The sequence below is a fragment of the Arvicola amphibius genome, chromosome 1, assembly GCF_903992535.2.
Source record: "Arvicola amphibius chromosome 1, mArvAmp1.2, whole genome shotgun sequence".
In the NCBI taxonomy this organism is placed as follows: Eukaryota; Metazoa; Chordata; class Mammalia; order Rodentia; family Cricetidae; genus Arvicola; species Arvicola amphibius.
This window is the reverse complement of record NC_052047.1, coordinates 71,186,744-71,212,293: the sequence shown is the minus strand read 5'-3', so window position 1 is coordinate 71,212,293 and position 25,550 is coordinate 71,186,744. Positions and strand designations below refer to the sequence as shown.

Below are 25,550 nucleotides of genomic sequence, written 5' to 3'. Positions count from 1 at the left end.
AGAGTTACCTCAGAGACCACCACTTTGAAAACCTTCCCGTTCTATGGTTCAACCACTTTGGAAAACAGTTTTTGATATATTTCAATATTTTTTTGTAAATACCACATCCCTCAGCACTATTTCTAGGAGAAATTAATATTTATGCTCATATAAAACTTATACAGGGTCTTCAAAACATAATCATCATAAACTGAATGCTACCAGGATGTCCTTCACAGACAGAATGGTTAAACACACTGTGGTAACAGCCACACTGTGGAATACCATTTAGCAATAAACTACTGATATAATCAACAACCTAAATGAATCTCCAGAGAATTATGTTCAGTATAAAAGAATACATAAACCAGATGCTTCCTTTACAATGACATTACAAATTTATAGAAATAGAGACTAGGTTCCTGGTACCAGCCTGAGAATGTGGGTGGTGTAGCTCTGGAGGGGTCCTTGAGCCTGTGGCTGAAGGCACATTTCCACTGTAACACTGTACTAGTTCAGTAAAACAGTGCCATCGGGAAATAAGGGAAAAAACCACATAAGATCTCTGTCTTCTGTCTTGATTACACATGAATCTAAAAGCAGCTTGAAAAGAACAACAAAGCAAAACAAAGCACTAAACTAAAACAGGGCGGGAGAGACAGCTCAGTGGCAAAGAGCTCGCATGGCTCTTGCAGAGGATCGGAATTCTGTTTCTAGTATCCACATGGTGGTCACAATCATCTGTAACTACAGTTCCAAGGCAGCCAATGTGCTCTGCTGACCTCTCCAGGCACCAGGCACACACATGGTGCACATAAACACTCGTGATAATAAAATGAGACAAACCAGATTCTAGCTTGGAGGAAGTGGTGTATTCACACATTCCGGGTGGGAACAGGAAATGGCCGGACACTCTGGAAAAGAAACTGGCAGTTCCTCAAAATGCTAGTTAGCACAGGGCTAGAATTTCCCTACCACTTTCCCAAGAGAAACAAGGTGTGTCTACACAAAGGTCTAAACAATGTGCATAGCACTATTATTTACAATACAACCAAAGCCTGGAAACAACCCAACTATTTGCCAGATGTGAGGGGACAACTGAAATGCCCAGGCATAGAGGCACACACCTGCAATCCAAGCATTCAAGAGGTTGAGGCAGGAGGATCAGGAGTTTAAAGTCAGTCTCAGTTACATAATGAGTTCAAGTCCAGCCTGAGCTATGTGAGACCCTATCTCATTTTTTTTAATTAAATTAAATAAAAATGTGATCTATCCTCCCATCCCCTCCACATCATCTTTACAAAGGAGTAGAACATGGTCCATGAAAAGCAATGTAGTACTGGTAAGATATAACCAACTAGACATACCTTGAAAACCTCACACTGGGGGTGCGCAGTCATTCACAAAGGGTTGTAGGGGCCGAATTGCCTCCCAATATTGTTGTGTAAACTGTGCCTCATTTATTTCCACCCCTCCACTCTGGTAAGAGAAAAGGTTTAGGTCCGGGCTGATCCCTGACAAAGGGTCATATTCTATACAGCTCCATTTGTATGAAATGCCCAGAATAGTTAAAGCCATAAAGACAGAAAGTAGATTCATAATGTATCTACATCTGGTGGAGGGACAGGTGGACTGGAACAGGTGTGACTGCTAATGGGCAGAAAGGTATTTGGAGAAGTAAGAAAAAAATTCCAAAATTAAAGTGTATCATAATTCTATACTAATACTATTGAGGCTAATTTAATTCACACTTAATGCACATGTCAAGTGAAGTTAATATGTAAGGTTAAGGTTATAATAAACATATTAAATAACATTAACCTACGGCATTAAGACATAATTCCATGTAACAAAAATAATTGTATGAATACTGAAGAAACCATTTAATTGTTTTCAACTCTCAGTTAATCTTCATATAACAACTGTAGTGGTTTGAGAAGTGCAGTGAGACTAAATCAGTCTATTTAAAACTCTGTCTGAGGCCTGGGGATGCCGCTCAGTGGGCAAAGGGCTTGTCTAGTAGCCACAAAGAGTACTGGGTTCCACCCTCAGAACCACATAATACTGCAGGCCTGTGATCCCAGCTCTCAGGAAGTGGAGGCAGGAGGATCACAAGTTCAAGGTTATCCTCAGCCACATAGCAAGTTTAAGGTGAGCCTAGCATGCATGAGACCCCATCTCAATAAAAAGAAAATTGACTAAATTAAACTAAAACTCCAGACTATATTATTGAAAATAATGTATCCTTTTTCTTGATAAATTTTCCCACATACCAAGAACTCGATTGTTCCATTTACCTTGTTAAGATAACAAATTGAATGCGCTTTAAATAGCTACACGTTTCTGGAGGGTTCTGATTGAGTAGTGGCATCTGAGGAGCAAGAAGGGCCCTTGGGAACCAGTGGCTACATCTCAGAAGGGAAGCTGGGCTCGAGAGTGCCTTTCTGGGTGGATTGTGTGGGCACCAGGAAGAAGACCCAGGCGATGACAGTGATCTTCAGGTGCCTCTTGTCCTGTGTTCTCCAGCTATGACTGGTAGAAACTCCAAGGTTGCGGTCCAGGGCAAGGCTGTAAGCTCAAAGCTCCCTTGAAACTGGAAGGAAGGTGATGTGACAGGCAAGAACCAGATGCAGAGACATAAAGGACATGGGCTCCGGACACAGCTTCCCTGTCACCATAGGTCGGCAGTACAACACGGCCTATCTTCCCTTCCAGTGATCTCAATGGCTGGGCACTTGGCCCTCTGTCCACTACAATGTAGGGAGTCCTTTGAGCCAACTGGCCACCTATGTGCCCAAGGGCTGCCCACACACCGTACACATCCTACAAACAGGATTGACTTTTCTCCTCCCTGATGAGGTTAGAGCCTTCCTGAGCTCCACAACTGGCCATTTGTGGAAGCATCTTCATAGCTGTAGCAACCAGCCAGTGCCCTCCAGACTGCCCAGGCCTGGAGAGCACCCTCAGCAGTGATGCCCCACTCACCCCACTAGCTGACACCATGCCCATCCCTTCTCATTAACCCCAAGTCAGACTCTCCTGTCTTCATTTCAAGGTCTGTCTCCCACTGTCCTCACCCTGAGCATCTCAGGTTCACTGCTGAGGTCATCAGCTTGCACATGGAATCTGAAAGCAGAGAGGACAAAGAAGACCAGAAGAAGAACTCTCTTCCTTCCTTATCATCATATCTGTTTACAATCCATTTCTTAGTGAGGACTAGAGATGCCACCTCTGCTGGTCACTATGTGGGGGTGGTAGAATCCACACTAAGAAACACCAAAGACTCACTTTTTCTGCAGTCATGAGAGTGCTGAGAAAGACCAGTTTCCCTGGTGGGGATGGATCACCCTTAGAATGACCAACTGATGGTGTGCAACATCTGGCTGAGAGGAGGACCCAGTACACCCAACCTGCAATTATCCCCAAATGTAGTGCATCCCAAGCCAGAGACAGCTAATGAACTACCTGCAGCCACCACGAGCCAGAGTGGGTGGTGAGCCTGCTTGGGCTCTGCTCCCAGGCTGCTGTGCAACACTGATCAGAACCAAAGGGAGAGGCAAGAACCAGCAGGGAGAGGCCAATTTCCAGTCCGGGCTGCTTCTCCACCAGCTCCATGGGAGTCTAGGCTTGCTTCTTCTCCTTGTGCCTGGCTTTCTAGAGGGGGGAAGATGGGTACCTTCCACCTAATACACACCCACCCAGGCTCACAGCCACCCTTTCCCCATTCTTGAATCACACACTTGACTTGTTCTTGCTGCCGAGTACGGATGGAACTGTGTCCCCCACAACATGCATAGGTAAAATCCTGACCCCTAATGGGACTTTACTTGAAGATCAGGCTCTACAAAGCTGAGAATCTCTATCTTCTATATAGGATCGGGAAGCTGCATCTATGAAATCTCAACATTAGAGCCACCTAAACAAGACCTGAACAAAACACCAGTTAACACGCCAACGTAGAAGGAGGGGGGATCTCACAAGACCCTACTCCTAGATGAAGGGCTACAGACAGTTAATGACTGCCGAGAGAGGGAGAGCTAGTATTTCCCGGGGATGAGCTCCCTAACTGAATGCCCAATACCAAGTGGTCAACCCTAAACACGTATTACATATGAACAACACTCAATGGACTCAGAAGGTTGTGTTTCCATATTTATACATATGTATACATGCAACAATAATGACTAAAAGAAAAGGAACAATCAAGATGTACATGAAAGTGGAAGGAGGGCTTGGAGACAGGAAGGGAAACTCTGGGGCACTGGGAAGGGATGCTGATAATAGGGGCGAAAGACGACCAAAACATATACATGGATGAGATGCCATCGTGAAATCTATTATTTTGTAATAAATGTTAATAAAATAAATGCTAATAAAAATGAAAAAATAAAAAGCTCTATTTTTTTTTTAAAAAAAGAGTGATTAAGTTAAAACAAAGTCACTGGGGTGGGGGTCCTACTCTACTCTGACTGGTGTCCTTAGAAGAGATTTGAGAACATAAGACACCAGAGGTGCATGCACAGAAGGACAGCCACAGCAAGACACAGCTAGAAGGTAGCTATCCTCAGGCCTGGAGAGATCCCTGTTCCTAATACCTATTCCTATTTCTCCAGCTCTTCCCTAATCATTGTGAAATTGCAGTCATTCCCAGAAGCTGTGTTACCTACTCCTTACCTGCCAGTAGTCTCTCGACCCCATGCCCCTTCCACGAGTTACTTCACATAAATACTGAACACAGCCGGGACTGGTTGTCCAGTCTCTGCAAGTCATGCAGCAGACCCTAGGCTTGCAGCCATAGACCTGACAACTCCCTCCAGATCACCGGGTACTCTCAAAACAACACACCCAATTCTCGCCTACAGGGCAGGAGGTCCCAGTGGGATCAAGAGTCCCTTCCTCACCAGACACACCCGAGAGTTTTACAATATGCTATCAGTGGCTACCATGCTTAGATACTATCATCAGGGGAACCAAGGGGACTAGCTTGTCCAGGGATAGCACATTGGCCAAAATCACCAAATGTCATGCAGACTTAAGGCAGATGAGAAACAAAACAGCTGAGTCAGGAATCTAAGGTCCACATACACCTCTTGAGGTTCCTGGGCTATGCTGTGAAGCTTCCTTCCCAGAGAGTGGATCTAACTAGCACTGAATCCTTCCTGTCAATGCTGAGAACCACCACAGAAAAACAAACGGGAGACACTGGACCCTGTGGCTTCTGCTGCCCAAATGCTGGAGCACGTGGGGACAAACAGCATGGGTGGACTTGATCACAGAGCTAGGAGTCTGGCAGAGCCCCATATAACATGCCTGCCACAATGTGCATAAACAGGCAGCATCCAGGCTGGAACTGGTATCCACCACACCCCAGCTGACTATCCAAGTCCAAGTCCAAGGGGCTGGGAGGAAGGGAGAGAAGAAGGAAGGGAGGAAGGGAAGAAGGGAGGGGGAAGAAGGGAGGGAGGGAGGGAGGGAGGGAGGGAGGGAGGGAGGGAGGGAGGGAGGGAGGGAGAGAGAGAAATGATCACTTCCCCTGCCCAGTATCTGACCATAAGACAGGAGGAACTGAAGCTGACCCAAGCCAGGGCAACCACTCAGGTCTCTGTTCCATTTGCCAGGTGCCCTGGCTACTGTTAAACAAAGAACTCTTAACAGTCAGGTCGCTCCAACAATAAGCATACTGGCCTCCTGCCTAGAACCCCATGTATTAACAATGATACCACAAAAGGACAAGCAGCCAATAAACGCCTTTCCAGTCTACTAAGGAACCAGAATCACAAAGGCCCCTAAAGAGTCGCTAATGAAAACTAGACAGGGAAACAGGCTTCCACAGTCATCCCTAACCCACCTGTCCTAGCTGAGCCTCAGAGCTTGGAGCTTGGCCCAGTGTAATCACCAGGAAGGGCTAATCCCAAAGAATACACACTTGCCAAGTTCAGCTGTTAACTTCCTGGCTGATACAGAGAACTCATCTGCAAACCTCTGCACTCATTTGGGGATTAGGGCACAGCTCAGTGGGAGAGCACTTCCCTGCCATGTGCAGTCCTGGGTTCAATCCCCAGCCTTGCAAGGTAAGAAAAACACAATGTGACAATATAACAATAAATAAATACATTTCTGATGGGTATTTTCACGGCTGCATGGGTTTCAGCTCTCTTTCTAGGATCACCTCTGGTTATCGGTGCTTTTCTAGGAATTGGCCTGTTTTATCTATTGAAGTTTTCAAGTTCTCACAGGCATCAAATGATCCCTGTGTGCCCCAGGTTTCTATTTTGGTTGGCTGTTTTGTCTGTAACCACATTTCCAGGCCTCACGGGCCTCACGCGCGTCTTTCTTCTTGCTCCATCTCTCTCAGATTTTTCTACTTCAAAGAATAAACTTTGACGCCTCTGTTCTAGCCTCGGAGCAATTCATCTCGGTCCTCTGTGAACATGCACTTCTGTGAACACATGAGCAAGCCAAAAGTGACAGGAGGAAGGGAGTGGCCAAGGCTCCCTCGGGTAAGAGATGCTCTGTTTGGCCAGGGTTCTGCCCTCGTCCCCAAGCTGTTTAAAATCTCTGAGACCCGGGTCTTGGGTTAATCAAACAGAAGCAGCACCACAGGCCGATGCGGCTGAGGCCACTCTGCAGACAGCTCTGAATTTTAAATGGATTTAACTTCTGTCTTCTCTACAGGATGAACAAGTACAGCAGGCTTCCTATTCCTCGCAGATCCCACAGGACAAGACTTCCTCTTGTTTTGGTCCCAATTTGTTTTTTAAGGAAGATGGGTCATTTACTACATCTGAAATCGTCCCCAAATAATAAACCTCAGGCATACTACACACACACACACACACACACACACTCATACGTACACACTCACACACACATTCTCTCTCACACACATATTCATACATACACTCACACACACATGCTCTCACACACGTACACACACTCATACATACATACTCTCACATGCACACATGCTCTCTCTCACACACATGCACACACACATGCGCTCACACATGTGCACGCACACAGTCACATACACACTCTCACACACATGCTCTCTCCCTCACACACATGTATGTATGCACATGCATGTGCATGCGTGCACACACACACGCCCTAAGGAGGATTCAGAGAAGGCAGGAATAGCTCTTAGCACATTCTTCCATATGGGGCTGAAGCTTTCCAAAGCTGCTGCTTCTCTGTTAGAGACTACAGAGCATTGTGATGGGGAGCTGGAATGCTGCAGAATGAAAGCCAAATTACTCTGGACTATCAGGTTCTTTAGATAAATGGCAACTTACCTTTAACCTTGTGTATGGACTAACACACTCATGATTGTTAGACAAACCTCTCAGAAGGTATTGCTAAGTTTAGCAGCTTAGCTTCCATCAACCTGAACGCTAAGCATACTCTACGAATGTCTGAAACCGCTAGATAGACTTCCTTCCCCATTGCCTGTTGCCCACCTACCTGACAGTCCACAACTGATTTGCTGAATCACTGATGAATGGCTCTTTGTTGCCCTTTGGCAATACCAGTGCATGTACTCTCTCTCATGATGGAGCAGGTCATTCCATAGTGAATCCCATCTTGACCTTGGTCACTCATCTTTGCCCCAAAATAAACTATGTTCTTACTCCCTTTAAAGCAAGAGTGAAATAAGTTCTGCTGATTCAGGTGACGGAGGCCTCACAGCCTAAAATAATGTGAGGAGTCAGGCTTGAAGCAGCAGCAGAAGCATAACTAGATGCCAGTACAGCCCTGTCACAATGGGCACAGGTTTTCGGTGGTTGTAGTTAATAGTCCTACTTCATGAGGTTGGGACCAAAACACATTGTAAGAGGTACCAAATACCTCGGTGGTCAATAGCACATTCTCACATGGTACCAATACCCAGGACATTCAAGATGCAGGGGCCGCACACACTGCCAGAACAGTAGAGAACTGAACTTGGACAAGAACAGCTATGGCAACAGGGTCAAGACCACCAAACTGCAAACAGTGGAAATGGAATGAGGCGCCATAGCCCTCAGCATTCTCCTGGGGCATGGTCCTACTGTCTTGGTGATTTCTGTCTGCCCCAGGAGTCCCTGGGACAAATGGAGAGAGGATGGTGATGAGGATGGTGATGAGGGAGAATCATGCGGAGGTTTGTGTCTTAGATCAGCCCACTGCTCCGCCCTTTACAGACCCAGCGGGCCAGGGTGGACCACAGACACACAGTACATCTGGCAGCCACAACATGCCTGGGTCTCCTGAGTGCAGCACCTGCTCTGAGAACTGAGCCCAGGCTTCCCCCTGCCTGGCACCCTCACTTACAGCCTCTTTCCCAGGGAAGAGAGAAACCAAGACCTCCAAATCCCTGGTAGCTCACCCCACTGCGTCCAGAACTTGCCTGGACACTGATCTCCCTTACCTAACCCGTGTCTCCTACTTGTGCCAGGGACCTTGGCTTTCTGGTCCTCATGCTTGGTGTGGCTCAAGACCCTCCCCGAGCAGCCAGGCAGGAACAGTTCAGCCTCTTGATCTACCCTGAGCTGAGAACACAGGAGGTCTTAATAAGTCGTAAACACTGTGGTGACCCACTGCTGTCCTTGCCTATGCTCCTCCCGAGGTTCCACCAGCTCACACCCTCTGAATGCTCTTCTACCATTCCCTACAGATGATACAGAACCACCTACCACCACCACCATCCAGTCCATGGAGACTGGAGGTCCCCTTGTCTGCCTTCCTCATCCATAGGGCTGCAAACGGCCTTGATCCTGAGGCTGCTACAAAACCAAGAGAGGTGATACACTCAAGCAGCGACACTAGTCACAAGAGCTAAGACAGGAAAGCAGCCTCAGTGACTGCCAGTGGCTGGAGGAATATGAATATTATTCGGCCATGGAGTAGGACACAATCATGCTATCTGCAAAATGAATGGAACCAAAGGACATGAGGTTGAGTTAAATAGACCCGTGCCAGACACCGGAAGACTATATACTGTATGTTCGTGCTCATACACAGAAGCTAAAACAAGCCAACACAGTGTAGAATAGCGATGGCCAGAGTGTGGGAATGGGGTTACAGCTGAAGGTTGGGTAGTAGGTTCCGAAGCACAACAAGGAGTATATTCTGGTGTCCCAGCAGGGTAGAGTGGCTTTATCACAACCTACTGCACTTTAGGAAAAACTAGCAGAAAAGAGTGCAAGGGGCTATGGGATAAAAAAAAATGGCCAGGAAGGAAATGTTAACTGTCTTGACCTGATTGGTGCAAACTGCATGTGCATGCTGAAATATCACACTGCACTTCTTAAATCAGCATACCTGATTGATACATACTAATCAAAATAAAATTAAAGGTAAGTAAAAATAAAATTACCTCCATAGCCCTAAAGAAAAACTAGGAAAGGAAAAAGGCTATAAGCACGGGGATCAATAGAAAATGCAGGGAAGATAAGAGAGAAATGAAATCAGACAAAAGCCAAGGACGTAGGGAAACATGGAGCAGAAGACAAAACCGAGAGTCAGCCACGGGCTTCTTCACAAACACACACGAGCACGGCCCACACTGAAGCCTGCTGCTCCAGCCCTGCGGGATACTTCTAGCTCTGAGACAAGAAGATTTTCTAAAGATTCACTTCTCGACCTTGTGAAGCTAATAAAGCCAAGGGCAAGCTGGGCACAGCGGTGCATGACTACGCTGCCAGCATCTGGGAGGCCGAGGCTGGGAGATGACAAGCTCAAGGCTAGCTTGGGCTACATAGCGAGATCCTGTATCCAAGGTAAAAAAAAAAGCCACATTCAAGAAATTCTTACAAAACACTATGGAACTCTCAATACCAGTGTGATGACTCTAAAAGCCAAGGGAAAAGCCTGTGAAGATGTCTGATCCACATATTCGTACATATGGCATACAACAATATCCGTGTGCACATGGACATACACACGTGCATGCACAAATGCCTACACATGGATACACACACAAACACATACACACACACAGACATTCCCACAGCCCCATATGTACCCATGTGTACAAATGCAAATGCACAGACATTCATCTATACATTTCTACAGGTATGGACACACCCATGCACACAAACACACACCACCCTCCACTATGCCCATCCATGTGTCCGTGCACTCATTAGCACACACACGGTCTAAAAATACTTATGTGATTTATTCTTCAATTAGATCCAAACTTTGCTATAAATACTACATTGCATTACAGTGTCTAGACATTCAAAGAAATGTTTTAAAATTAACAGTGGGTATAATAATATCTTTTACTGATAAGGAAGGAAAGAACGGTTGAGAAATGAGTACTCTGTCCACAGCCTGGACATGCAATATGAGACTTTAGCAAGAGGTACGCAGAGTGCCTGTGAGCCCCGAGCCTGGATAAGATTCTGGATTCTTCTAGCAAAGGCACCCTTGGTGTAATAAGCCTCACTCCTAGGCTTCCTTGGGTCACTCTGACTCACCCAATGGGCTCAGTTTCCTCCCTCCACCAGACAAGGACACACAGGTGACAAACCACAGGAGACAAAGGGGCTGATGTGGGGAACCCTCCTAGCCTATTTCATCTGCAGAAGAGGGTGACAGTTACACTGCCTCACAGGAAGGAAGATGAATGCCTAGGAGCAGAGGGTCAGGGCCAGCTGCACATTCATATTCAGCTGAGGTGTGCCCAGGACCCAGCTCACCCTCCCAAGCCTGGCTCAACACACTACAGGCACATCAGAAAGTTAAGAGACGCCCACGTGCCACCCCGTGGCCATCCACGGTTTACAAGTAGTTCAGCTGCTTCAGAGAAGCAAGCCCCAGCTGTCTGCCCATCACATCCTCTCTTCCCCAGATACTACCACGAAACCCTGAGCATTACAGCCTTGCCCTTAAAGGGTCGACTGAGGCTCACGGAGAGAAAAGGAAGGCACCCTACAGCCACAACTGCCCTTCATCAGAAAATGGCGAAACCCAGCACAGCTGGGAAAGAGGCAGAGGTGACCGAAGGACCACCTCAGCCTGGACACACTGACCTGCTTCTCGTTCTCATCCTCCAGCCGCAGTCGGTCCTCGATGCAGCTCCGAGCCTGCAGAAAGGCCTTCCTCTGTGAGCGCTCCGTCAAGATGCGCACGAAGACGCCATACATGTTCACACCCACGAAGAGCAGGGCATTGGCACCGAGCTGTAGGGAGAGAACAGTGGCAGAGTGTTGAGTTCAGACCAGTCAGGGCCCGGGTCACCACAGAAGCCACCAAGGGACTCTCTGTCAACCCCTCAGCCAGCTCCAGACTCATAGCCACCCAGGGCCATTCAAGCCCTGCCCAGACCTGCAGTGAAACACCGTAGGAGTCACACGTGGCAGAAACACACCTCTGCCCTCCCATCAGACAGCGATGCCACAGCATGTCATGGGATTCAGGGAGAGCTGCATCTATACCCTGGGCTGAATTTTATTTCCTCCCAATTTTGTATGTCAAAACATTGAGCCTGGAAGACATCAGGATGTAGTTGTATTTAGAAACAGGTTATTAAAAGAGGTAATTAAAGTAAAATGAGATCATTAGGGTGAGCTCCAATCCAGCCTGGCCAATAAGAGGAGACCAGGATGCAGGACTGTGTGAGACCCCAAGAAGCCAGCCCTGTCCCCACCCAGACTGTAGATCCCAGCCTCCAGCACCACGAGAAAAGACATTTCTGTTATATAAACCATTTTCCCCCACTCTGTGGCACTCTGTTATGACAGTCCCGTACAAACAACACACCTACAACATAAGAATATGAAACAGCTGCTTCCAATACTACATGGAACACCCTAGAAAGATTCAGAGGAGGTAAGGAGACAAAAATAAAACTCATGTCATTGATTCAGGCACAGCGTAAACTGTAGCACAAGCAGAGTAGGCTCCGCTCTGTAACAACCTCTTCCACCACGCTTGCCAGGCTGAGGAGGGGGCCTGCGGGGAGCCCAGACGCTTAAACCTTTTCTAAAGGCCGGAAGGACGCTATCTGTTTGGTTAGATAGACTTGCGGGAACTTAGCTTGTGGCCCTGACCCAGTTCTAGTCAAGACCCCAAAGGAATAGAAGACTTTAACAAAGACTGGCCATGGCCAAAGAACTCAGCTCAGACCAAAGACATCAGCTGTGAGTACTTCCTCCTAAAGGTCTCTACCCCCTTCTTGTCCCAGAGCCTAGCGGACCACAGGACCAGAGTTGGACAGAGGCGTTTGCCATGAGTCACACATCATGGCAGCCCCCCCCCTAGAACAGGGGACACTCATCTAACCCAAGGAAATGTGGGTCTGTCGGCGGCCAAGGTGTGGAATTTCTGTCTGATTAAACAAGGCATTCCCACTTCTACATGAGGGGGGAGAATGCAGACTTGGAGTGTTCCTGCTCCTCAGAGATTATCCCCGAAGAGTCCAGACATGGCTGTGCTACACTCTACACACGGAAAGCAAGGTCAGTAAGCACATCAAAAGCTGGAGCAAGCATCTCCTTACAGCTGCCAGGAGAGACTGGGAAGAGGTCCTAACCAGGAGTGGGCCTGAGACAACCTTGGGACAAGACACTCCCGAATGCTGACTTAGTAATAGGTGGGAGATCCAGCCTGGGAAACCATAGGGGACAGATCTGGGCATCAGACAGGGTTCTGGGCATCTTCAAACTCAGGTTGTGTGAGATGACCTCTTTTAAAGTCAATTGAAACGAGGACCAGACCTGGGGACTCTGGGAACAAAGCTCCCGGGTCTCACGAGTAGACTTAACCTTGACTTGATGTGCTAGCACGGGCAAGCCTGAAGCTGAGGTGTTTCTTGCAAAAGCCTTCACTGATGGAAACTAGAGCCAAAGCTCAAGCAATGGAAGCAGCTGTTTATTCAGAGGTTGCTGCAGGGACCTTCCAGGGGTCGCATCTATGAAGGTGATGGTGGGATTGTGGCCAGGCAAGTTCTCTAATTTGCTTTTGCCATCATCCTTTGACTACCAACACTCCAGGCTTTGTCATCCAACACTAGACCCCTTCTGGTTTGGTACCTACCACGAACTTCATGAATCCCATCTGTCATAAACAAAATTTTTCATCTCAAAGTCGTTTAAACCAGTAGTGGTCACCTGTACCCTAGAAACACATCGAGGAGAGCATCCCTGACTTCACCACGTGACTCCAAAGGGTCTCACTGTGACCCGGACATCATGGAACTCACAAAGGATGTGAACAAGTGAGTCCCTCCTTGTCCTCAGTCGCTAACCTCAACCCTCACCCCGCTGTGTGTTACTTCCTCTTGGCGTAACTGGACCCACTGGACCATGTGCTGAGCGCTACAGGCTATTCCAGTTATTTCACTGTCGTTAAGCACACTGGGCGATTGTTCGAGCAGGTGGTGCTCCAGGAGTTGGAAGACAGAGGCCACAGCAGAATATGTGCAAAGCATGTGAAGTCACATGACATGAACAACAAAGACAACTAGCGCCAGCACCTCCCAGAGAGGGCAGTAGAGTTCTCTGAAAACACATACTGTAGGAACCAATGGTACAGGGCTCATGGTTACTTCAGTCTAAGATCCAGGCCTGCTGTTTGTAGGGCTTGCAGAACCCTGAGCAAGGCCTGTCACTGTCTATCAAACCTTCTAAAGCCACCAGACACTGGGTCCCAAAAGCAAAACTAGACACCCAGCTCAGGGTTACAGTCACCATCTCTAGATCTGGACACTGGGCAGACTGGACCCTCAGCACATACTGGGTTGGACATCACAGCCATTACAAAGGTGACTCTGTATGAGATTCTCAAGGCCACATGGAGATATCAATGGTACAGCCTCTCCCTCCCCTTGCCCTCAACAGAGAACAAAAGCCAAGGCTGAAGGGTTGAGAGACCAGGCAGGTGGGCATCTTTCAGGACAACATAGCACGCTGGACACTAATGGAAGATCTCACCAGTCCCTGAACAGTATATGGAGTGGGAAGGCTGTGGGGGCTGTTAGACAGGCTGGCTGCCCATCTCCACGAAGCACAGGGGTAGCCCTGCGATCCCCCCGCTTCTCGGAATCCCTGGTCACAAGTGAGAAGCTCCCCTCTCCATGTCCACTAGCTAAAAGTCTGCCCGTTCCAGAAGAGGAGTAATATCCAGCTACCCTGAGGACATCTAAAAAGGCTGCGTCCTCAGTGAAGTCGAAATTCTACAAGATGCCGTCCTCCTGCGAGCCCCTCCAAGGGAAAATATCAGTGGATCAAACAAGCCTGTCCCCCACAGACAGCACTGTGGAGAGGGTTTGTTGTGTGGGGGATGGGGAAGTGGCCCCTCAGAAAGAGTAAGGGACATCCAATAAATACCTCTCACCTGCCCAGGTCTGCCCCACCTAGCTAACCCTTGAACTCCTGCTACAAAATACAAAAGCATTCAATAACGCAAACCCACCACCCATGTTATCCATGGGTAGTGATTCTCAATTCTCCCCATGAAACTCTCTCAATTTCTGGCCAAAGCGGAAACACATTCTCCAGTACATGAAGCTGACGATGTGGCTGAGTGCCTGCTCATAATGGTAAGAGGAAGGTGGTTTAGGGTCATCATGAGCTGACCAGAGGACCACAGGCTACCGGATCTCCACAGGGGAGAGGACCAGCTCCCATTCTACCTCCATACTCCCGATGGCATCCTGGCCTACAGCCGCCACTGACCACGGTGGTCTGAGGCAGCATATGGCCCAGGCTCCTGGTCTTTGTGTGTTCTCTCTGGCCTTCCTCCCAGTCATGTGTGCTCTCTTAAATTATACCTTTTCTGCTCTTCAGCTGTAACTGTTTCCCTTCTGATCCCCTCTAAGATTCTGGGTCTTGATGCTGGGCTCCACAGCTCTTTCGGGAGTGGGTGTGGCAAGGGTGGGTGCAGCACCCAAGGCCTCGCAACTAGTCTCATGCTTCCAAAAGCCCCAATCTTGCCATACACACATGCACACTCCACACCACACACAATGATCATGCTAATCTCACAGAATGTCATCAATACTCCTCATATGCCCCACCCTGTCAGGCAGACATCCGTGCATGGCACGGCAGAGCTAACAGGGTCTGTGGGAACAGGGCCAGCACCAATAACTGCTCCATATTATCCTTGTATCTCCAGCTCACTCTGTGCCACTGACCCCGTTCTTCAGTCAGAAACAATAAGGGCAAGGAAGAAAAAAGGGCTTCCCAGGGATGACAACACGTGCACAATCCCCTGCAGTGGCCCCTGCCTGAATGACGTCCCAGTGGTGGGGGCAGACCCTGCATCCAAACCAGTGTCCACCTCACAGAAATCAGAAGCAAACTAGCAGCAAGGAATCACTCACCTCCCCATCAAAATGCAAGGTAGACTGGCATCAAACCCAGAGGACCAGCTGAAAATCAGTTCATGACCCCTCTATGGTCCCTGATTGGCCAGGTGGAACCCAAAGCAGAAGGATCTCCCAGGGACCCAGGATCCCTCGAACATTCCACACATGCAGCAGGTTCCAAGAAAGAGACCAGGAGCAACATCTCCATATGCTTTCCCAGCATGCTCAAAACATCACCAGAGCCAGCTCTCAGTACAGGAGGGGGTTATGTCTCAGCAAAAGAGTTGGGGTGACACACTAGAGTCAGAGATATCGGGATGAACTTGTGTTCAGCTTAACTCAGAAGCAGATGGGCTCGAATACAATATTTACAGGAATGTGTACACTTGTGAATCTGTTGGCACTGCTGACAGAAGCAGCGGGGTCCCAGGAACAACAAGGGTACCCAGAGCCCAGACGGTGGTTTCGAATGAGAACCTCCGAGAGAAACTAGGCCTTAGTCAGGTGTGGTGGTATACACCCACATTCAGGAGACTGAGGCAGGAGGACGGTAATTCAAGGCCAATCCAGGCTATAGTGAGACCCTATGTCAAACAACAAGAAAGGACCCTGGATGAAAAGGATGATTCTCAGACTGGAATGGAATACATAGTAATGAGTCTGGTGCATTCCTACATGTCACAGAGTAAGAAAGAGGTGTGTTAAGGGTCAGAGGGGTGGGGCTACATCAGAGCACACAAAAGCACGTGAAAAGGCTGCAAGTAGCCATGCCAGGACCACCTGAGCATCAAAACCAAGTGGTATTGAGTTAGTTGCCAGCCAAGTGTAAAAAGAGTCATACTGACAGAAATCAATGGCTAAGTAAAACAGGATGTGGGGGACAGGAGACACTGGCAACATTTCCAGCCACTCACAGCTACCCTGCACTTTGGAAGGTAAATTCCCCGCTCCCCAGATAAGGGAGGAAGTGCCCCCCCCAAGAGTACAAGAACAAAGAATACAGAAAAGGGTTACTTGATGGGGAGACTGAGGAGGGCACTCAGCAACACCTCTCAGCAAGACAGTAACAGCAGCTTGGCAGTGACAAGCCACGCTCCCCCTCCCCAGAGGTGAAGCACTTGCTGCTGAAAACCCAGTACCCCACAGATGGGAAAAATCATCAGAGCTGGATGGGCACAGGATAGATGCCAGGAAGTCACTATAGTCACACCTGGGAAGCCCTGGCCTTGGCCACCCCTCATCCCACCATCCTGAAGAAAGGACCTCCCAACCTGACATCATTATCCTGCATTCCCAGGCACTTGCCTCTCTCCCTGGGCCACAGGTGGCCCTGTCAAGACCAGAGGCTGTGAGTCCCCTCTTGCCCCTCATCTCAGCAATTTCTGTCCCTTAGGGCTCTAGGCCTTCCATCTCTATCTACCCCCACCACAAGTATATCCTATGCTAACTGGAACCAGTCTCTCAAAAGACCCTCCCGACATCTTACGCTCTATAAAGAGCCTTAAAATGCCATCATGCTGGAGGCTGACCTGGCCCAGACCTACTTCCCAGTGTCTTACGGTGAGCATCAAAGACACAATGCATGTCCTGGCGCGTGGGCAGCATACGGCTCTAAGCAGCTCGCATTCTCAGGACTGCTCCCCTAGCTGCAGCCATGACCTGGAGGCCTTTCTGACCCCTAAATGGGGTTGAGTGATCCTCTGTCATCCTGTAGTCCCCATATTTATCCGCATCCCTATTTAGTATGCAGACCTGACAATTGAATTTGCCCCAGCTGTCAAGCCGTGGTGTTCCGGGCTGCCCTGCAGCAAGTACCAAGCCCAGGCATCATTCAAACTGTCTGTCGGAGCAGAAGAGTCCTACAGGCAGCCTGAGCCACAAGGACGTGCGAGGCGTGAGCCGGCTCTGCATTTTCCCTCACTTTAGTTTACAGCATCTTTGCCATTCCAGAGAAGAAACTGAATCCCACACAGTTAGTGGCAAATCCACAGGCAGCCATCACCTAGTACAGCATCCCCACAGGTCAGGCTGTGGGGGTTGGTCAGCCTCTAGGCGCCTGCCTTCTGGGGATCCTTAGCTAGACACTGATCCGTCCCTGCCTATGGGTGTCCACAGGGCCTGGATGGGGATTGCATGTCACTTTCTTCCAACCATGGTTGCATTTTCAACACCACACACAAGTATGTTTTTAAATTAATGTAATTGCTTGTTCGCTCTCTGGTTCTGAATTAGTAAACGCTTCGGAATTAGCATCATTTGAAAGGGAACCAGCAGAATGCTGATCTCGGCTGGAGGCAGTGATGGCAATCTAGGGATCATGGTACCCGTCTCTACTTCTGGGCGTGTCTGAATTTTCCATGATTAAAATAAAAACAAGCTTAAAAACAAGGATATGGTGAGTCCACACAAGCTCTGTTCACCTAGTTTCCAACTAATAAAGCTGTCGTCACCAGCCCAGGAAATGGCTCTTGCTGGGACCTCAGAAGCATGATCCTTGGTGTTTCTTGTTTAACTCTTTGTCGCTCAATGCCAAAAGGCTCTCGGGGGTCTTAGGGACCCACATAGAAGCTGAACTTAGTCACCCCCACAGTCCCCATCTCCAAGCAAGTGGGGCCTCTCCTCCCAGACCACATATACCATGTGACGATAAGGGAGGCAAGAAAGACCAACACAGGACCAACAAGAACTCTGTGAGTGAAAGGTAGAAGGTAAGGAGCCAGATGTGAGGCCCGAGCTGACATGGCAGTGACAGCTCTCAACATAGACAGCACCCAGCCCCAGACACCCTGCTTAGAGGATCAGGGAACAACACCACAGTGGCCATCTAAGCCTTCCAGAGGGGAGGCTCGAGTTCACCCACTGGATCCCCAGAACCCCACTTCAGGCTTGCCCAATCCTCACCCCTAGTACCTGGAATGTCTCTGCACCTCTGACCTGAACATCAGCAGAAGTCGTTCAGAGAGAACATGGCTGGCTAAGTGCCCAGTCTTGATCTTTGGATGAGACCCTGCCTGGCACTCACTCTACAGTTCTCAGGAAGCATTCTGAAGTATACACCAGTGAAGTATTATTTTAGGCTCAACCAATGATTCCTAATACACGATCACTCAATTAACCCCTCATACCACAGGGAGTATAATGCTGGAAAAACACCTGCCATGGTTCAAGGGTTGAGTTTTCCAGCCCTTTGGGGGCTGCATTGCTTCAGACAGCAACCAACCATCCTCCCAAACAGACATACCTCCCTCCTGTGAGAAGGGCATGGCTGAAGACAAGACACGAAGCATACTAAGCATTCCGGGAATGACACGCCACATGCAACCTCAATGCACCATCCTCATGCTCACAGGTGCCCACCACACCTCCAACATGACCAATCAGAAGGCAGATGACATAATTTTCCCCTGCAGGGGTAGAACGTTCTGGAATGGGCAACCCCTGCATCTGGTTCTCTCCACCTGCCACTTTCCAGAGTCTTGAACTTGCCCATACCCTCTTGAGGAGACTCCACCAAATGCACAGCCAGCAAGAGAAAGCTTCTTCTAGGGTTACACGGTCATTGGGAGGATCCCACAGATGACCCTGGGCTGCACAGGCAGGTGGACAGGGCAGTATCTTACAGTAATAACTCTCATGGAAGAGCTGGCTGCCAGCCACAGGCTAAGAGCTCTAGATTGAGCTCTGTATCACGCTGATGAGTAGAGGAGGGAAGACACCTTCCAAAGAATTAAATATATATATATATATATATATATATATATATATATATATATATATGTTTATGAAGAGCACTCAGGTCTGTTGCTGGGGAACAGCACCAAAAGGACTCTATGCAGGGTTAAAAGGTCCAGTGGACCCTGGGGACTGGTGGTCTAGTGCTGACCTAGGACCATGATAATGTACAGACAGCAGAAGGTGACCAGAAGCCCTGAACTGGCCATGTTTCCTGTTCAAGATGCACACTCCACACCTCCTTACTTGGAGACTACTGTGTGTGCAAAAACATCCCTCCCATCCATCAGAAGCATCATCAGTGCTCCAGGAAAGCCGAGAACAAAACAGCAGGCGAACGAGCGCCACACAGCATGTGCCATGAGGGCAATCAGATGAGGCACGATGCTGAGGACACTCGAGCGGTGCAAGCACTTGGGAACCAGGCCAGCCCCGCACTGTGTACGAGCACGGCTCTAGGCTGAGGCCACTCCCGAAGGCCAGAGCACCTCTTTCAGAAACACTGTCCTAGGGCTGTGAGCTGTCCTGTGTTCTTGGAGTAAAGGTAAACTCTGTATTCAGATCCACAACATGTTGCTCAGAGGATCTGCAGCTCGGAGGCTGAAACAGGGACACCACAGGGCCCTGTCACACTACAGGTGGCTTCCTGTTCCCCTGTCTCATCTTCTGGATGCTGCCAACGCCTCTGAACAAACATGCACACCAAAGCATGGATACATGCACAGAAAAGAGTGTGCACCTGTGTGTGACCTATGTACACACAGACATGAATACACACCTGAGTGTGCACACACATGAAGGTGGCCACATTGGGGTTGATCCCCATAGTGCGGCATCCAGGGTCTCCTCCGTTCTGAACCCTGGGCTTCAAGCAGCATGACTCCAAGCTTTCTTCTTATTCCCAACTAAAGGCAGAGCAAACACCCAACTTGGACATCGAATCAGGCCCTGTCTTTCTCCAATTCAAGGGCCAATCATTCAGGGTCTACGCTGACTGCCACCCTCCTAGTGAGGCTGGTGTCTCAGCACAGCACATGGTAAGAGGGTGGGGCACCTTAGCATAAGAACTCAGTAGGTCCCAGCACAACGGAGATGTTGAAAAGATCAGAGGACAGCTGGGCGGTGGTGGCACAAAGCTTAAATCCTAGCACTCGAGAGACAGAGGCAGGAGGAGGATCTCTGTAAGTTCAAGGCCAACCTGGTCTACAAGGACTCGTTCCAGGACAGGCACCAAAGCTACACAGAGAAACCCTGTCTCAGAAAAAAAATCAGAGGACAACAGAGGACAAGTCCCAGAGAAGGGAAGTGGGGAACACATAATCTCACTGATCCAGACAAGGTCTGAGCTTGGACTCCTCATTCTACAGTCAAGACGATGAAGTGACCCAAGGTCATAGAAGCAAGGGTGCAGGACACTGTCCAGGTACTGCTGGGACTCTGTCCAGGTTACTGTCCTTGAGACTACATCTCCCCCCACTGACGCATCTACCCCAAAGAAAATATACTGGAACATCCCTGTGGCTTGAGTGTCTATGAACTTGCACAAACGAGTGACACACGTGTGTGTAAGAGTATATCCATTCCTAAATGTGTGTATGTTTTGTGTGTGCACAAGAAGACATGAGGTTTTAAGTGCAGGTGAACATGTATGTACTGGTGTGTGGGCACAAGCATGAAAATGGGTATAAGAGTATATACAGGCGGATGTGAATGTCCATCAAGTGTCTTGAGTGTGCACTGATTTGTGTTTGTGTTTCCATGCGCATCTGCACGGATGCAAAGGCGACGGTGAGCTTGAGTATGCGTGGAGGTGTATTTGTGTGGATGTGTGGGAGGGCATATAGGATCATGGGTGTGTCTACATGCAAACACAAGTGAGCAAGTGGGAGAATATGGCCGGATGCACGTGAAGCATTTGTGTAGGTGCCTGCATGGGAGTGGGTGAGTGTGCTTCTGAGCGGGCATGTGTGCTTGCACGTGAGGGTGAACAGAGGAGGGGCAGGTATGACTCATGTCCCCAGACACAGTAAAACAGTGTCCTATAGAGCAGAGTTCTTTCCTCGCCTCATTCGTCCCGAGATGAAGACAAGTGCCCAGAGCGAATAGAGCAGTCTCCCTGCACCGCCCCTCTGCTAGTCCTGTCCAAACTGAGGCTTGGGTCCCACTCCTGCAACCTCCTAGGCTGTCAGTCCTGGTTCCATAGGGCCTGCAAGCAAGGGGAAGGCACAAGGCCCTGGGTCACAGGGACACCACCCACCACAGCCACGGGGCCCTTCTGACCACACTCAGCTTGGGCCACTGCAGTAGGAAGAGGACAGGCAGAGTGTCCTGTCATCATATCCTAGGAGCCCCTTTCCATGGGCGATCTCAACACACTGAAAGCACCTCGGGCTAAGTGTGGCTCGCACAGCCAGAGAGAAACTAGTACATCACTGACTTCACTCATCTGTCTAATGTGGCAGCATCCACATCACCGATTTCAGAAGGTTGACAGGACAGGGAATGCCTGCCAGACACCGTCTACACATGGTACCCAGAAAACGCAGCTGTCCTTATGACACTGGTCCCATTGACAGTGGGAGAACCGAGGCACAGAGATCCTCCCACACCCCAGCTCACGGGATTTTGCAAGCACCCCTGAAGTGCTGGAAACCCCTCACTCATGAGCCCACCTGCACCCACATAAGTCAGCACCTGGGCCACCCTGCTCTGTGCACACAGTCCCGTGCACCCAAGGAGCTCAGCCCTTACCCCAGAGACGGCAAGGATGTTAAAGGAAAGAGAGTACACGGGAAGCCATCGGAACCCCAGAGGGCACTGCCCACTGCTTGGGCGATAGACAGAAACAAGAGCAGACATATTCCTTAACAACCCTGATCTCCATCACAGGCAACCGACAGAAACTGAAGTCCATTTCCTCTACCCTGATAGGCAGCCTAGTTGAAAACACACAGTGTACGCAAGTTCATTAGACCTGGGTTACTTCAAAGAGAAAAAAGATAATAACAGTAATACAGACTCATATGGGGCAAAAAGCAAGTGCATGGGGTCTATGAAAAACACTAGGTAAAGCTTAGAGCCAGTGGGCACAAGCCTGTCTGTGTCGTTTACCCCAGGCTCAGAAAGGGATGGCAGGAGACCACCGTGGATGGAGGCCTTGAGCCACTGGCTAGATCGGCCCAGGCCCACTTTTCCCAAGAACCTCCTCCCCTCAGTAGCACTCCAAGGCAGGGGCCTTCTGCTCTTCTGCCTTACATCCCCATGGCTCTCAAAACCTTTCTGAAGATGGGCAGTGGTTCTGAAAGGGACCTTCTTCCCAGCACAGGATCTGGAGCCCAAACCTCTGTGCAAAATGCAGGTTTGCTCGGAGTCTCTACCCTTGGCCGGAAGGTCTGAAGTTGGGGTGCACCTGACTCTGCAGGTTTCCTAGGACTCAGCTCCAAAGGACTCCCGTGTGGAACTAACACCCCAAAGCAGCATCCCCTGTGTGTGCAGCAAGGGCCAACCTGCACGGTTTCCACCGTGACTCATTCTCTCAGATTCTTCTGCATAGCTACTCCGAGCCTTCTTCCCCGTTACCGCCTGCCTAGAATTAGGAGGCGAGGAGGCAGCGCCATCAGCAGAAGGCTGCACAGCAGAAGTAACAAGGGCTGAAGGGAGGTGGCAGAAAGGCGGCGAAGTACACCACCACTTCCTAAAGCAAGTGCCACCTTCTTCGGGCATCTCAAACGCTGAGGGGCAGAGTTCACTGACAGACTGTAGGGTGCTTGGAATTCTATAAGGGGAAGATGTTTGAAACCTTTGTGGACTACCGGCTTCCCTTCACTACAGGTTTCCCTACCTTGATCCCCATTTAGGTGTCAATATGAGACTTGAATACAAATATCATAGAGGATAAAATGCTTTCGAAATGGAAGAAGATTTTCAACACATGCTTTCCTTATGGACATTTTACATTCACACTGCCTCTGTGGAAGCAGAATCTTCCCCTGTGGGCAGGGGCATGGCTGAGTTCAGTGAGGGGTGGGAGATTTACATCAAATTGGAGGTCAGTCACTGGGAAACCTGGGTACCAGCTACCTAAGAATCCTTGTTTTCATGTGAGCTTCCTTCCTGCACTGGAGTAACAAGGGCTCCTCTCTCCCAGAGGGAGGGGCAGTGGCACCTTCGTAGACTCCTCCCTTTCGCCTTTTACATCTTTGCTCTAAAAGGAATGCCTAGGGGCTGTGTAGGGAGAAAAATTACCAGTTTAAAAAGGTAACAACACAGCCTTTTAAGGCACCTAGAGAACCCACCATGGACCTGAGCCCATGTCTCTCACTAGCCCTACAATACATGCTGAGCATGAGACCTGTCATCACGGCCTCTGGGACCATGTACTGCTCCCTGACATCAGGATGGGGTGTGCATCCTATAGTCGCCAGGTACACCTGACAACCCCCCCCCTCTCTCTCTCTCTCTCTCTCTCTCTCACACACACACACACACACACACACCAGCCATCCTCCCCCAATTTGGATCCATGGCGCAGCCCAGCCCCCCACAACTTCCCATGTGCTCCTAAGGCTACCTTCTTTCCTTATATGGGCTCCCCCACCTATCTGCCTCTCATCTCTCTCCTGCTGTTCTGTAGCTAGATCTAAAAACACAACCCTCCCTCAACTGCCAATCCTGGGCAGGACCAGTGCAGAGGAAGGTACCAAACTCCTGGGAACTGTCTCCTGGTCCACCATCCCCACCCCCACGTGTCTGGGAATGGTGGTCTGGGAGAACAGGGACCTCCGGAGTCCAGGAGGAGCCTCAAGAGGAATCCTATGCCCTTGTCCCAGTAGCCACCTCACCCGCCCAAGTTGAAAGAGACAAAGTTCTAGGCTTTGTGGAACAATGGTCAAGGCTTCTAGGAGCAGCGATGGTGAAGATCAGATTGTGAGTGACCTTGGAAAACTCCTCTCCTTTGGGGCAGGAGTTAAGATGGTTAGAGATATAGGAGGGGTTCAAAGTCCATTCCCTCCCACTGACTGCTCTCTCGGGTCTGCTGATTTGAGAAGCAAGCCCCAGACGACGCTGCTCTAGGTGAACTGGAGAGGAGCCCAGGGACTGAGCGCTCCGCCAGACTAGAAGCCTAGCCTCGAGACCGCGCATCCTCCCACTTTTCATCCCTCAACGGAGATGGGTGCAACCCAAAGCAGTGGGTCAGGCTTAGGCTCCCGCTTGGTCACACAAATACTGCCTGACCTTGGGCGTTACTAACACACACACACACACACACACACACACACACACACACACACACACACGGTCTCGCGTCTCCACCCTAAAGACACTGTGGACTCTTATCTCGGAAGAAATCCCAAGTGCTAACACTGACTGCATTCCCAGCTTGCTGAGTGACCTTGAACACTTGTATCTCTCTTCAGAACCTCAGTTTCCCCACCCTCCCCATAGAAAGAAGAATGTTAAACTCCTGGCACCACCAGTCCCGCTGGCAGGTGTGTCTCCAACCCAATGGAGGGCGCGTGATGGCACTTACCGTCCTCCAGAGACGTGGGCGCTTGGCAGGGACCAAGGCGGCTGTGACCAGTAAGTGAGAGGCAGCCACCACAAGCCCGAAGCCGATGACCAGTAGGCTGCGCACGGGCAGCAAGGCATAGGACACGAAGGTGATCAAAAGGATTTGCCAAACTCCCTGCTCAGCAACCGCGGCTCCCACTGCGCCTCCCGCAGAACCCCTCGCCGGGCCACCCAGCGCGAAGGGGCAGCAGAGTAGCGCGAAGGTGAGGCTGAAGAACAGCGCCAGCTGACCGACCTGCTGCAGCTGGGACACCTGCAGGGATCGGACATTGGTGACCACGAACAGCGCCAGAAAGAGGATGCAGTGCACGGGGTGAGACCCCTTGGCGAGGCCAGGCGCGGGACCCGGCGCGCCCAGCAGTTCAGCAAGCGCCAGGGAGCCCGCCAGCAGGCTAAGCACTGCCAGCGCCTTCAGCGTGGCCGCCTGCTCCAGCCGCAGCGTGTAGCCGCGGAACAGCGCCTCCAGCTCGGGGCACGCGAACTCCTCGCCACACGCCCGGAGCCCGCGCCGGCCGCCCGGCCCGGCCGCCCGCTCTGCGCCCCCGGGCTCGCCCGCGCCTCCGCCGCCGCCTTGGCCGCGCGGCGCCCCCGCCATCTCAGCGCCATGCAGCGGCCGCGGCCACGGGCGCGCCCCTCGCCGGCCCGGGGCGCCGGGGCGCGGGCGGCGGCGCCGGGGCGGGCGGGCGGCGGGCGGCGAGGCGCCGGGGCGCGGGGCGGGCGGAGTTGGGGCGCCGGCTGCCCAGCGCGCGCGCCCCGAGCGCGTCCCCTCCCGCCCGCCGCGCCTGCGCACTGGCGCCCGCCCGCGCCCCGGCAGTGGTCCTCCGCGGCGACCGCGCTGCGACAAGCGAGCCCTACGAGCCCAGGTCCTGGGCGGGCAGAGTCCGCGCCCAACTCTGCGCCCCACGTCTCACTCGCCCGAGGGGCCACGTGACCTTGGGTACCACTCTTGCCTTTCCGAGCCTCGATT

General features: G+C 50.4%; 1 protein-coding gene across 1 annotated transcript in view; it reads right to left on the bottom strand.

The window, feature by feature from the left end:
• Adcy1 (adenylate cyclase 1) overlaps positions 1 to 25,178 on the bottom strand; it is a 116,395-nt gene extending 91,217 nt beyond the window's left edge. Inside the window, exons 1-2 of the mRNA XM_038310528.1 lie at positions 24,543 to 25,178; positions 11,001 to 11,150 (exon numbers count right to left, since the gene is read on the bottom strand). Of these exons, the coding sequence (XP_038166456.1) occupies positions 11,001 to 11,150; positions 24,543 to 25,178 (786 nt within the window). The remainder of the gene's footprint in view (positions 1 to 11,000; positions 11,151 to 24,542) is intronic.
• Positions 25,179 to 25,550: the final 372 nt, after the last annotated feature.